At 42.2% G+C, this 14,412-nt stretch overlaps 2 protein-coding genes across 8 annotated transcripts in view; one reads left to right on the top strand and one right to left on the bottom strand.

The window, feature by feature from the left end:
• Window positions 1–84: 84 nt before the first annotated feature.
• The window catches only part of SPATA6L (spermatogenesis associated 6 like), a 62,583-nt gene continuing 48,255 nt past the window's right edge, over window positions 85–14,412 (top strand). For 2 of the 7 annotated variants that reach the window (XM_067744287.1, XM_067744286.1), the window contains exon 1: window positions 85–632. In XM_067744287.1, coding sequence (XP_067600388.1) covers window positions 546–632 — 87 coding nt within the window. In that variant the 5' untranslated portion in view covers window positions 85–545. Of the gene's footprint in view, window positions 633–1,413; window positions 1,469–10,094; window positions 10,283–13,851; window positions 14,327–14,412 lie in introns of those variants that run through there. The other 5 variants (XM_067744291.1, XM_067744290.1, XM_067744288.1 and 2 more) reach the window with 5 other exon arrangements.
• PLPP6 (phospholipid phosphatase 6) lies at window positions 11,235–14,197 on the bottom strand. The gene is made up of 2 exons (XM_067744293.1): window positions 12,971–14,197; window positions 11,235–12,542 (listed from the first exon to the last, which is right to left on the bottom strand). Exon 1 carries the CDS (start codon window positions 14,112–14,114, stop codon window positions 13,242–13,244), a length of 873 nt encoding a protein of 290 aa, XP_067600394.1. The 5' UTR covers window positions 14,115–14,197; the 3' UTR covers window positions 11,235–12,542; window positions 12,971–13,241.

The raw sequence follows: 14,412 nt of genomic DNA, 5'->3' as shown, positions 1-14,412 counted from the left end.
GCCCGGCGCCAGCCTGTGCCGCGCCACCGGCGGACGGCGGAAAAAGACGTACTCCACTTGTTACGTCACTTCCGTATAGGAAGGCGTAGGTCGAGGGAGGTGCGTCCCGGAGTTTGGGAGGCGGGTGTGGGTCTGGAATGGTTTCTTGTTTAAAACTACTTTTTCTGAAGCCTTTCAGTGCTGCCAGTTTACCCTCCAGGCGCTGAGGGTCATGTAGTATTAAATACTTGTCTGGAGTTTCCTACGCAGTAAACGGTGGGTCCTAGGGGCCGGGAGGTGTTCGGACCGAGTGTTGTCCACTGCGTATTGTGTAAAAACTGTAATTCATTCCTGTACTCGTTACTGATATGTAAACCAGTTTCTGAAGCGGGGGTAAGGGTGGCGGCAGTTGAAGTGGAGAGAAATTTTAAAAACAGAGACAACTTTTCTCTCGTTCTGAGTTACGAGCAACGAGGATTCTGCGAAACTTGGCTGGGAAGAAGAGTATGCCAAAGATAGAGTACTGGAAGGAGCAGGACTTTAAAAAACACAGTACCATATAAACAATGGAATATTACCCAGCCATAAAAAGAAACGAAATTGGGTCATTTGTTGAGACGTGGATGGATCTAGAGATTGTCATACAGAGTGAAGTAAGTCAGAAAGAGAAAAACAAATATCGTATATTAACGCGTATATGTGGAACCTAGAAAAATGGTACAGATGAACCGGTTTGCAGGGCAGAAATTGAGACACAGATGTAGAGAACAAACATATGGACACCAGGGGGGGAAAGTGGTGGTGGGGGGCTGTGGTGGTGTGATGAATTGGGCGTTTGGGATTGACATGTATACACTGATGTGTATAAAATGGATGACTAATAAGAACCTGCTGTGTAAAATAAATAAAGTTCAAAAATTATAAAAAAATACAGTACCACTAATAGCGGATGTGTAGGAAGGGCTTCAGTGTATTTCTACGTATCTCGTTTAAATCGTAAAGATTTGTGCTCTCATTATCCCGTTTTTTGAGAAGAAGAAATAGACCCCATTATGCCTAAGGTCACACATTTTAAGGGGAAGAGGTAGGATCAGCCCAGGGCGTATGACTGCAAAACGTGCACGTTTAACAATCAGGCATTGCTGCCCTACTCATAATTAGAGACCCAAATAAAAATAACGAGACGCCGTTTTTTCAATCTTTTGAAGTTTGTCGATACCCAGTGTAGGCAAGATGTGAGGAGATGCTGTTAGAATGTCATTTGGGTAATCTTTCGGGTGGGGTAACCTGACAGTATCAGAGGTTTAAGTGCTTTGATTCGGCAATTTAACTACCAGGAAATTATCCAACAGTTATTTTTGCACCAATAACTAGTGATTTATCCGCAAAGGTGTTTATTGTAGCTTTTTTCTTTTTTCTTTTTTTTGTGGCAAGGAACAAAAAGCAGAAAGTATATATAACTGTGCTGATATAGAAATATCTCCAAAATGTGAGTAAAAAAAGGCAACTTACTTTCTTATATGTATATTTATATAGCTATACGTATCTGTCGAGAGACCGTAATCCAGTTTGTGTAAAAACAGTTCTGTGTGTGTGTGTGTACATGTGATAGAAAATTCCTGGAAAGTAAACAAGAATTATTAATGATTACTCCTAGTGGGTAAGGCTGGGGAGGAAAGTTTCTGAGCATCTTTACTTTCTTTTTTTTTTTTTAATTGCCGTACCCCGCAGCATGTGGGATCTTAGTTCCCAGACCAGGGATCGAACACATGCCGCTTGTATTGGAAGTGGGGAGTCATAACCACCGGACTGCCAAGGAAATCACTGAGCATCTTTACTTTCTACTCTTAGTTTTCCTGTATTATGCTGTTCCAGTATTTTCCAGTGACTATACGTTATACCTTAGTAACTAATTACAAATAAAAGTTGAGGAGCACTGTGCCTGAACCTTTTGAGTTTAAGAGTGAAAGCCATAGGAGAAAACATGACAGCAGCTAAAGCAGGAAGGGAGAGGAGCCAAAAACAGCTTTATTCACTTGTGGCTTTTTACTACTTGAAGAACATTTCTCAGAAACTTCCAGTGACTTCCCCTTATATATTATTGGCCAGAACTGGCTTAAATAAATTGATTCATTCCCTGGACCTAAATGCATTGCCACCCGCACAAAACCGGGATTCCATTGGCAAGGAAGAAGAGCTTATGGCTCTTAGGGAGGCAATCACATTGTCTTCCATAACTGTTTAAGTTCTTCCATAACTGTGCCATCTAGTGCCAGCCTAACTCCTGAGTGTCATTTCTTAACTTCCTCTACCCCCTGCCCAGTTTTCTCTTAGTATGCTCGTTGGCCTCCTTTCAGTTCCTCAAACATATCGATTTCTTTCCTGACTCATGGCCCTTTACATTTGTTGCTCCTTTTGCCTGGGTGTCTTTTCTCTTTGTTCTTTAAAAGTCTTGTTAGTGGTCATGCTTTTCTTTTTAGGTCTTAGATCAACTGTCATACCCTTAAAGAGGCTGACCTGACCACTGGGTCTAAATTAGGTTCTTCTTCCCTCTAACGTGTAACTTTCTATCTCACCCCCCTGGATATTTCCTCCCTAGCATTTATCATACTGTTATTATCTATGTTCACCTATTTATTTTATATCTTACTTCACTAGAATGTAAGGTCCACAAGGGCATAGATTGTTTCTTGTTCACTCTTATGCCTTCATGGTCCAGAACGGTACCTAGCACATAGTAGGTACTCAATAATATGTGTTGAATTGATGAATAGGGAACAAATGAATGGAAACAAGGATAAAAGGAAAGGTGTAGGATTACACACAGACAGAAGAGGGTAAAACGGGAATGGGAAGAGTTATATTTTGGTAGGAGAAGAGAGGGTGGATATAATGACATCAGAAGTAGCCTCATCTTAGCCATGGCCGACTTTGGGGCCTGAATCCTGTGCCCAAGTACAGTGGACACTTTTTACAAGTCTTGGAACTAAGTCATACTCTTTTCTGCTTTCTTATATCGGGTAATATAATTCCTTGGAAATTGCTTTGGGTCATAGTTATCCTACTACTCCCATGGACATAGAACTAGCCAGCTGAAATGCAAAGGAGCAAATTAATTTTTCCTGAAGAGAAATTACTTTAAAATGGAAGGATATGCACTGTGTACGTAGTCCAGAATGCCCAAGGGCAGTCCTTGTGGAAGGTTTTGTGTGGTATCATTAAGTAAGTATTGAGCCTACAAAAGCCAGTCAGTCAAAGCAGAAGCCAAAGAGTAACATGAGTTTGACTCATGACCTCTAATATAGTTTGTGAAATAGATTTCATGTGTGGGTCCAGATCCCAAATGACTTCAAGATTGTTAAAAGCTGTTCAACTGCAAGTTAATTCCTTCCCTGGAAGCATTCCTGATACTTGGGGAAAATTCTCAAGAAGTATGTATGCTTAAAGAAATAAGCAAATTGCCAGCTCCTGTTTTGGATATTCATGCAGAGACCACAGTTATTATAATACACTGCTGCTTTTTTGAATTACTTGTAAAGTATTACACACCACAATAATTTTCTTCTGTTATCTGAATTTGAGTTGAATAGATCCACCATATTTTTTCTTTAAATGTACGTAAGACTTTTTTTTTTTTTTTTTTTTGGCTGCATTGGGTCTTTGTTGCTGTGTGCGGGCTTTCTCTAGTTGCAGCGAGCAGGGTCTACTCTTCGTTGCAGTGGGCGGGCTTCTCATTGCGGTGGCTTCTCTTGTTGTGGAGCACGGCACACTGGCTTCAGTAGTTGTGGCTTGCGGGCTCTAGAGCTCAGGCTCAGTAGTTGTGGCACATGGGCTTAGTTGCCCGTAGCATGTGGGATCTTCCCGGACCAGGGATTGAACCCATGTCCCCTGCATTGGCAGGTGGATTCTTAACCACTGCGCCACCAGGGAAGTCCCAAACGTATGTAGGACTTCTGTCAAAGAAATTCATAGTGATGCCACCAAGAATCCTCTTGATGGGCTATCTTAAGACAGAATGAGGTTTACATAAGGATATGATTACTTTTCTTATTTAAGTATGTGTTAAAGATTTTAAAATTGTTATTATAAATATTTTTAAATACACAAAAGTATATTATTATAGTAAACTCCATATGTCCATCACCCAGATCAACAATTATCAAGATTTTGCTACATTTCCTTTATCTATTTCTTTTATTAATTTGCTGGAGTATTTGGAAACAAAATCTTAGGCGTTAGATCATTTCTGCTACATACTTCAATATGCATCTCTAAACAATGTTGATATTTGTCTTCCATAAACACAGGGACATTATCATACCTATCAAAATTAATTAATTTTGATTAATTAATTAATTGCTTGGTGTTATCTAATACCCAAACCATAATCAAATTTCCCTAAGAGTGTTAAATATTCTGTTTAAGTTGGTTTGTCTGAATCAGGGTTCAAACAAAGTCCACATATTATATTTGGTTGTCAGGGCTTGTATCTTTTAATCTAGAACATTTCTCCTCCCCCCCTTCCTTTTTTTTTTTTTTTTAATTTGCAGGGTTTGACTTGTTGCAGGCTAACTGGGTTAGTTGTCCTATAGAATGTTTCACATTCTAGATATGTCTGTTTGCTGTCTTGTGGTGTCATCAACATGTTTCTCTATCCTCTAGGAAGTGAAATTAGCTCTAGAACAACACTGTTCAATAGATGTTTCTGTGATGATGGAAATATTCTACTTGCACTATCCAGTACAGTAGCCACTAGCCATTGTGGCTATTGAGCACTTTACAGGTGACTCGTGTGAGTGAGGAAATGAATTTTAAATTTTATTTAGTTTTAGTTAATTTAAATTTAAATAGCCATATGTGGCTACCTTACTAGATCATGCAGCTCTAGTGGCTCAGGTTAAACTTCAACTTTCTTGGCAAAAGTGCTTCATAGGTGCTTCCTATGAATCACATATGAAGAAGACATGTGATGTCACCTATAGTGATGTTAAGATTGATCAGTGGGTTCATATGGTGACACCCTGATCCCTCTAATATGGAGTTCCCCCAAAGGATATGATTTTAACATTAAGATTTTAAAAAAATATAAACTTCATCTTTATGCAGTTTTTGAGAACCAAGGAAAGAGCCCAAAATAGCTCATTGAGCTCTTTTATACATTTATAGTAAAAGTCAGAAAGGTAAACTTTTCTCATCAGACTCTAAGGAAACTATACTGTTAAAGAACATTTCAGAGAAAGACTTTGAAGAAGGCCAAACATAAAACACAATTAGTTCCTGAGTCTTGAGGCTGGGTCTACACTTAAAAAAAAAAAATCAGTAATCTGCCATTGCTTTAGGGCTGAAATAATCCAGATTGTTTCAGGTACTTGAGGTTCCCCTGCACCGAGGCATTTCTCCCAAATCCTAATGAACAACTCGCTTTGGAAACTCAGTTTGCTGGTATTATTCACATTTGCTAATGAATAATTCACTGGCACAAAAGATTGTAGGGCCTAACAAATGAGTCTGAGTCCAGACATAAAATAATGGCCTAGAACAGGACTTTGAAGATCTTTCTCACTTATTATTGAATCCAGCTGCCATTGGAGAGACAGCTGGCTCTAATAAGTGGGCATGAATGTGATGGAGAGAAGAGCCCCTCTTTCCTTATCTGCTCATTGTCAGGTAACATGGGTGGCCCTTCTTTTTGCTATAGCAGGGAACTGAGGGCAGGACAGTGGTTCCAAAACCTGATTTGACTAACTCTACCCCTTCCAGACTCCAATGAAAACTACAGGCTCTCTTCCCAGAAAAATGCACATATGCACATGCATGAAAGGTTTCCTATCATCTCAGGGCCTTTAGGATCCCTGACACATCCAGGGGTCACAGCATAAGACACCCTGCACTGGAAGCAAAAGTATCAGAAACACTTGCGTGGATATTCTCACAGTATGCAGTATACAGGATGGAGCCCCAATGCTGAAGAAGCCAGTTCCTGGTCCTTCCTATCCTCCCAGATTTATCCTTTCTATTATTTTATATTTTCTACTTGTTTTAATTCATTTTCCTTTTTAGACCAAATAATGCAAATACTTTGCAAAACTATTTTAAAAGTATCTAAGGCTATTCAATGAAAAGTAAGTTTTCTCTCTGTGTCTCTACTCCAGGTCCTTTCCCCAGAGGCATCCACCATTAGCAGTTTCTAGTTTCTTCTTTCAGAAATATTCTAAGCATATATGTCTATATCATATTCTTTGTCTCTTCCAAATTGCAGCACAGTTTACACATTTTTGTTCCATGCTTTTTTTTTCTTAGCTCTATATTTTAGAGAGTTTTTACTGCTGGGACTTAGAGCTCTGCTTTATTCTTTTCCCATGCTGCATACTATTCCATCTTGAGGCTTAACCATAATTGATTTAATCTGACCATACTTAATGAACATTTAGATGGTTTCCAGTATTTTTTTAAACTACAAATATTGCTGCAGCATATGTTTTTTGTACTTGTGAAAGTATACCCATATATACCTATTCCTAGCAGTGGAATTCCTGAGTAAAATGAAAAATTTTGATAGATATTAACAAATTGCTCTCCAGAGAAGTTACATGTGATAAACAGAATAATGACCCCCAAAGATATCCATGCCCTAGTACCTGGAACCTGGGGACATGTTACCTTTCATGGCAAAGAGAAATTAACTTGAAGATGGAATTAAGGTTTCTAATCAGCTGACCTTAAAATAGGGAAATTATCCTGGATTATCTGGTGGACTCTATATGGTTACAAAGGTCCTTAAAAGAACCAGAGAGATGGTAGCATGAAAAGGAGTTGGTTCAATGTTGCTGGCTTTGAAGATGAAGGAAGGGAGCTATGAGTCAAGGAATGAAGGCAGACCCCTAGAAGCTGGAAAAGCAAGGAAATGGAAAAGATAAGGAATGCAGCCCTCACATTTTGCTTTTAAAGATCTCTGTTGGATTTCTGATCCACAAAATCAAAAATTATACATTTGTCTTGTTTTAAGCCATTAAGTTTGTGGTAATTTGTTATAGTAGCCATAGAAAATTAATACACTTTATGTATTTACACTCCTACCAACAATGTATGAATGTATTTTCCCACATCCCTGCCATTAGTGATGCCTTTTTTTTAATATATTGTCCTCCCTTCATATGAATACTCCTTCCAATGTTATTTGAAAATAAATGTTTACAATTTAGTGTCCTGTATTTTTTTAGATAAAAGGAAAATCTCAGCTATAATTATCTGTAATATTTTGTTCTTTTCTCATTATAATTAACTCTTTTGGAAAATCCCCATCTGGGACATGTGCCATTTTCTTGGCAGTGGCCAGGATGTGAGCAGTATGCGTGACTGATGTGTCATTTCTGCAATGCTGTTGTCACTGCTGATCAGCCTACACTGCAGAAATACTCTGGGACTAAGAGTTGTTTAATGAGATTTGTTTTCTGCCACCTACACAGGTACCTACACAGGTAATAAAGCCAGTGTCTGTAAGTGGTGATAGTCCAATGGCTTTGCTTGACCTCCAGTGGAGGTGGCAGCCTCAATCTTTGCAAGATGGGCCAGAGGCATTGTATATGTAGCAACTTCCGCATCTCCCTGGCAGCTGAGTGCCTCAGGTGACTGGGGTGGGGGAAATTAACAGAGTGTAAATATTTCCTCAACTCAGTTAATACACCCATGCCCGACTAGCAGAAGTAGCTTCTGCCTGGTCCTTTCTCATTTTGCATATTTAGTTTGCACTGTAGTGGTGGGACCTCCCCTTACCCATGTACATACATTAAACCCTATAGCCTGGCTTGACCATCTCTGAAATTAACATCTATTCAGGATAATTATTGAGCATCTACTCTGCTAGGTATTTAGGACACAAACTCTTAGCCATGCAGAGCTTACAGTTTATAGAGACAAATAGTAATCAACAATCGCAGGAGCAAATGTAAAACTGCTATTGTCACAGTTGCTAAAAAGAGGATATATATGTGTGTGTGTGTGTGTGTAAATAAATAGTAGTGAGATTCTACCTTGTCTGGGAAAGTATAAGAGAGGCTTGGGTGGGATATGTAAATCTGTATACATTTGCTAATCCATACCTACATTGGATGACACCCTAGGTAAAGGATATAGAGGGAGGAAAAGAAAGAACTAGAAACACTGCTTAGCCAGGGAGAGGAGGAAGAATGGCCAGAGAGTTGAAGGGAAACCAGAAAAGGGCTGTGCCCTAGGAGCCAAGCAAGGAGATTCCAGTTATATCAAGGAGAGTTAAGCAAGGAGAGTCCAGTTAAGGCTAGGAAGAGCATAGAATGGGACACTGTGTCTCGGAATCAGTAGGTTGTCTATGTTGCAATGGCAGAGACATGGTAGGGCACACCTGGATGGATTCAAGTGTGGCTCCTTCCCTTTAGATGTGTGGCATTGGACAAAAGACTGTCTGGCTTCAGATTCTGCACCTGTAAATAAGAATAATAATATCTCCCTGAAAGAGTTACTGTGGGGATGAAGTTAATTAGCATATGCAATATCCCTACCATTTTGTAGGTTCTCAATAAAGATTGATTCCTCCCTTCCATTATGTCTGACCACTTATTTATGTTTTGGTTGTCACTATCCTTGATGTCTTAGCATTGGTGTTGATGACGTACTTGTAAGGGTCAAGGCAGGTCCTGTCCCTGTATATAAATGCATTAGTAAGGGTGCCAGCAAGTTGTTGTGAGCTGACAAGTCAGTGCTCTGGTTAGGGAGCCAAGCCTCCACTGGTGTGCCTCTTGCTATGCTGACAGACAGATCATCGAGGATTGGATAAGGACATAGTACATCTTCCTTCATCACACTGAGTTTTTCCCTTTCAGGGAAAGGCACTCCAGTTACCAAAATTAATACCTAATTCTTGTCTCAGGACATCTTTCTGCACTCACATTTCTGCAACTGCATAAATCTCCAATGCAAAATATTAGTAATAAATGACTAATTCCAATAAAATTTGTTTTGTTTAGAGACAGCATTGGCCCTCCCAGATTTTTCTGATTGGCTAGAAGCGGCCACTCCCTCCTTTATTCCTTCATTTTTGTCTGTTAAATACAGTGAATGGGAAAAAATGCAATTTCTTCTATTGGTTAAGAACTCTTGCCCTGCCTGCTACCTCTGACGGTTTTTACTGTGTAACCCTGGCTTTGGCAACTATGGTAAGTACACATTGGGAGATAATGTAATTCATTGCTTCCCTTAAGTTAACTAAACCCCAGTAAAGAGACTGAAAAATATTTCTATTGGGACTAAAACAGGATACGTAACTTTTAAACCTCTTTAGGAATTGTCCTTGTTTTGTTTTGTTTTGTTTTGTGGTACGTGGGCCTCTCACTGTTGTGGCCTCTCCCGCTGCCGCGCAGGCTCAGGGGCCATGGCTCATGGGCCCAGCCGCTCCGCAGCATGTGGGATCCTCCTGGACCAGGGCACGAACCCGCATCCCCTGCATCGGCAGGCGGGCTCTCAACCACTGCGCCACCAGGGAAGCCCTGTCCTTGTATTTTTAATTAGCACACGTTTCATTTCTTATTGACAGTGGGCATGTTTTCTGAACCAAACATGAGGACGTAACATTTCATAAGCATGATTTTTATAAGCATGAGAATACCTTTAGGGACATACTACTATTTTAATTGTAATTGTTCAGAATTTCCAGGGCTTGGGGGTCGTATAGATACTAAAAATGGGCAGGGCTTAAATCGTAACGGAGCTATGATCACATTCGACTTTTAGAATTGACACTGTAAAATAAACATTTTAACATAGTGATTGGGGCCCTAAAGAGAGTGGATGGAAAGCGTGGTGGAAAGGAAGCTAGGGCTCTTAGCATCTCGTGATCCGGCCACCAGGGCATATACACTAGGACATTCTCTCCCGTTAGTGCACAGTCTGGAAGCCAGTGTCGTTCCAAGTGGAGCACAGGAGGCTCACACTCTGGCGGCGCCGGGGGCCTCGCAAGCGTTCCTTGGTGGAAGGTTGCGTGTTTTGAGTGTCCATAGCAACGCGACGCTTCAGCCTTCTGGAAGCCTTGGCTCCGGCTCGCGCAGTATGAGACCCGTACCGGTGGGAGGGACCTGGGTTGGTGGGAGAGTTGATGGGAGTTCAGTGGGGTGGGGAGCTGGGGAAACTACTGGGAACATTTGCTCCAAGGATTGAGTTAAACTAAGAAAAATCGGTCCAAGGCTCAGCGCAAAAGGATCTTTTCATTCCAGTCCTTTCGCCCACGTAGGGAACTATGCCTTTGGAGGTGGTGGTGGAACTGCATATCCGGGCGGTAAGAGAGATCGACGAACCTCTCCTCTTTGGCCCAAATCAGACTCTTTCCCCAGGGTTCTAAAATGGTTCTGGGTCGTTTTCACCACCCCTCGCCCCACACACATCATTAATCCTACCTGTGTCCCTAAGATTCTCCACATCGGTCTTTTCTTACTTTCTAACCTTTAGTTCAATTCAACCTCTTCCCACCCCTCCCGCCCCGCCCCCCCGCCGTCCCGCCCCCAAGCCTGTTTCTTGGCTTTATCTGGAATTTTTCTGTTCTTTTAAAATAACCTTGCATTAAGTCCAAGAAGGATTTTATTTTCTTTTCCGGGATACAGATTTGTGAAGATTAAAAAGCCCCTTTAAATAACCAGGGAAGATCTTAATTTCAGAAAGCCAGGTCACTTCCCTGATAATTTGCCACCTCTATAAACCAATCAAGTATTTTCTAAGATACTTCCCCTACAGATGGCTCTGGCTTGCTAATTCCAAAAGGGATCAATCAACAGCTGTTTAATAATTATCCACTGAATCCTGCTTATGTGAGGTGCTGTGGCAGAGTGACTCCATTGTTCCTGTTTGGGGTCAGTTATTCCTTATTTCAGCTTCCATGTGTAGTTGGTGACAGACTGTCAGGCAGCTTTGCCTGAAAGCTATAAGGAGCTTCTCTACTGGCCAGGTTTATAAGCAGAACACCAACAGTTTACGGCTGTGGAAAATCTGGTTAGCCTCCATACAAGTGACAGATGCTGTGATTTCATCCTAAGTGCAGCTCTGAAACAAAGATGGAAATCTCCTGGATTTGACCGATTTTGCTGACAGCAAATAGTACCAGACTATATCATTTGTGCTATATCAACTGTGACCTCTCACAATTGTGCAGTAAGATGAAGGAATTCTTGAGACGTTGAGTGATAAATCTGTCTTCCTACTCATTAAGGCAAAAATTAAACAAGTTTTCATCTCACTTCATTCAACATTACTGGTTAATTTTATTTTGATTTTTAAATGGTATTCTTCAGTGTACAGTTAATTAACAGTGGAATCAGTTTTTTTTTACTCTACAGTACTTACGATGCTTCAAAAAAAATCAGGTGAATTGATCTGTGCTTTAAAAGCCAGCAAACTCAGGCCCCAGCAACCAAGATAGGGAATTCCAGAAAAATAACCAGAAAGGAGGTGAGCCTAATTTTGATCTCCCAGTATTCAGACTTGTAGATGCTGCAAGAGGAAAAACTGCTTCCAAATATCTGGCCTGAATATTGCTGCAATTAAAATAAAGGATCTCTTTAAGTCTAAACAATAAAGGAAACCACTTAGAGTGTCATAGTTTGGCTGATTCAGGAAGTGAAGATGTAGTCTGTGTTCAGGATGTTGTGGAAATGCAAATAATTTTGCTTCATTTTGAAAAGTAGCTATTCCTTTTTCAGTGTTCCTCTCACGCTCAGAAAGTTCACACTTCCACCCAATCAGAGCCTACCTGTCACAGCCATTCTCTGGATTCCTATGTACATCTCTATATGACAGATCAAATGCCATAATCCTTTCTATTTATAAATGTCAAAATAATTGGTTGTTAAGATTATCTAAAGACACCAGTTCCATAGGTAATTTAAAGGTTCATATTTTCAGGCAGAGCAGCATTTAAAGCACACACCCTCTTCCATCTTTCCTGATCAAAGAATAATGAGCAGAGTCCACCCTGCATTTGGAGGTTTTTGGTCTTGTGATTCGGGGAGGCACCATCGATAAACTGCTTTAATTGTGAGGGTCAATATAAATGGAAATTTAGGAGTTATACTTTGTGCCTGGTATAGCAGTAGGCTCCACTTGATGAATTTCAAGTTAAATACTGTTACCTAAAGTGTGCTGTATACAGGGAAATGGAATTCCATATGAAAAATATAATATACAGGGTCATCCTTGTGGTATATATTTGAAAGCTTATGCTGTTGCATTGCAAAGAATCAAGTTATTTTTCCATTTTATTACCTCATTAAAGAAGCATTATTCTTTATTCAGTAGAGATGGTAGGCAGCAGGGCCCATCTTCTTCCATGTTGGTCCACTGACAAAGTATGTAGTGAGCCTACCCCCAGACTCTCAGTTCCTTTGATCTCCTCAGCAGCTTCGCTTTTCTGTCCTCTGTCATGCCATGCTATTTGCTGTCAACAGAATTAAGCATGAGGCCATAGTCCCATCTTTCCTTTTCTATGGGCACTGTCCATATGCCCGCCTTTAAGTGTTTCTTCTTCAGGTAAGTTCTTGGTTTGTTCTCTGAATGCAGAAAAACAATTAGTGGGAAATAAATATCTTTTTAAAGATCTTTTGAGGAGGTAGAGGAAAAGGAGAGAAAGATATGTACTATAATCTCTCTTCTCACTACCTGATGCGCAAAGATATAAGAGACAAAACTAAGAAAGCATACCAAGAAAATTAGGATTAAGAATAAATCTTCCCAACTGTGGTAACAGATCTTCAGAGGATAAATTAGAATAACCTATGTCTTAGACTCTTAAAGTACTGTTTAAAATCTACCTCAGGAAAAGAACTAGGATTAGTATGTGGCTCATCTGCCTGTATATTTACAGAATGAAGGTGATTTGTTTTTTCAAAGTTCAGTTTACAAGTGATATGTTGACTTACAGGATTACACAAAACAAAATTTTCTGATGTCAACTTTTAAAAAGCAGCATTATAATCACCTCAACTTGGTTTCTTTGCAGTTGTCCTGGAGATATAAAAAGTTGTTGAATAGGTATATAATGGGGGGGGGTTGCTTTCTATAATATGGCTGTCATCAGTAATGGTCAGCACTGTGCTCTAGCCTAGCAATCCGTCAAGATTGTAGGACACCTGAAATCCCAAAAGGAAGCCTGAAATCCTTAGGGGGGCAAGCAGGATGGCTGCTGGTTTTTGTCAGCATCGTCACGTGTAGAAACTTTCAGAGCTGGTGCCATAACAAATGAGATGGTGTCATGGTTGGTTCCACAGTACAAAGAGGACTGGAGCATTGTGCGGTGAAAGCCAGCAGTAGTCCACGATGCTGTACTGCATGTAGCCCAGAAAAAAGCCAAAAGCCACGTCGGTGACATTGTGCCGCCCCAGCATGACCCTGGAGAGGCCCAAGATGAAGGCCCACAGTACCACGAGCACCCTCAGTGGAATGGCCAGCACTAGGTGGTTCAGGATGAACCGTGAGACCAGGGCGGCCCTGGTGGCATGGCCCGAAGGGAAGGAGTACTTGTCCACCGAAAGGGTGAAAAACATGTCCATCTGGTTGTGGGCCGGGCGGCGCCTGCGGACCAGCCCCTTGATCAGGGCCACCAGCAGCAGGTCCAACAGCAGGGAGAAGAGCAGGTTCATCAGCACCTCTCGCCCGGCCCAGCTGTCGCTCCTGGACAGGCAGTAGAGGGTGCCCAGCAGCCAGGGGATGCCGTGTCCCGAGATCTCCAGCAATTTCATAAGGGGCCGCACGCTGCCCCAGGATGAGCTCTCCCCCGCACACACCCCCAGCTTCTTAGACAGCCACAGGTCGATGGCCAGCAGGGAGCGCAGGGCGATGCCCAGGAAGGACGGGTTCAGGTCCATGCGGTCCTCCTCGGGCAGCGGGGACGGGAGCGCCGGCGAGCAGCCCGCCCCGGCCAGGGGGAACGAGCCGCGGCGGTGCACTGGGCTCTCGGACGCGCGGAGCCGGGCGCAGGTGGGGTCGGTGCCCGGCGCGCGGCTGCTGAGCAGGGACTGGAACTCGAACCTGCCGCCGCCGCCGCCATGGGCCGGGCTGCCGCTGCTGCTCGGGGCGCAGGCGGCTAGCGGGCGTCCCTCGGCGTTCCTCCGGGGGCTCGGCATCGCGGCGGGCGGCCCGGACCGCAGGACCCGGCCAGCCTAAGAAGCAGCTTCCCGGCCCTGCAGCCTCTTCCGCTTCCGCACTGCCATCCTGGAGGGGCGGGGAGAGGAGCCAGCGAGAGGACGATTGTGACACCTGGCGGAGACTTGGGAGGAAACTGAATTTCCAGTTTGAGCGAGGAGAGGAGAGGGGAGGGTAGTGCTATGGGAGAGAGGTGAGGGTTACGGTGGTGGGGGAAATTTGATATTGTTTGTGGGAGGTTAGGGGAAATAGACCCTTTACAAAGCAAAACGCAAACCC

This window comes from Pseudorca crassidens, chromosome 7, assembly GCF_039906515.1.
Source record: "Pseudorca crassidens isolate mPseCra1 chromosome 7, mPseCra1.hap1, whole genome shotgun sequence".
Classification (NCBI taxonomy): domain Eukaryota; kingdom Metazoa; phylum Chordata; class Mammalia; order Artiodactyla; family Delphinidae; genus Pseudorca; species Pseudorca crassidens.
The sequence above is the reverse complement of the archived record's forward strand: the minus strand, read 5'-3'. Positions and strand labels throughout refer to the sequence as shown.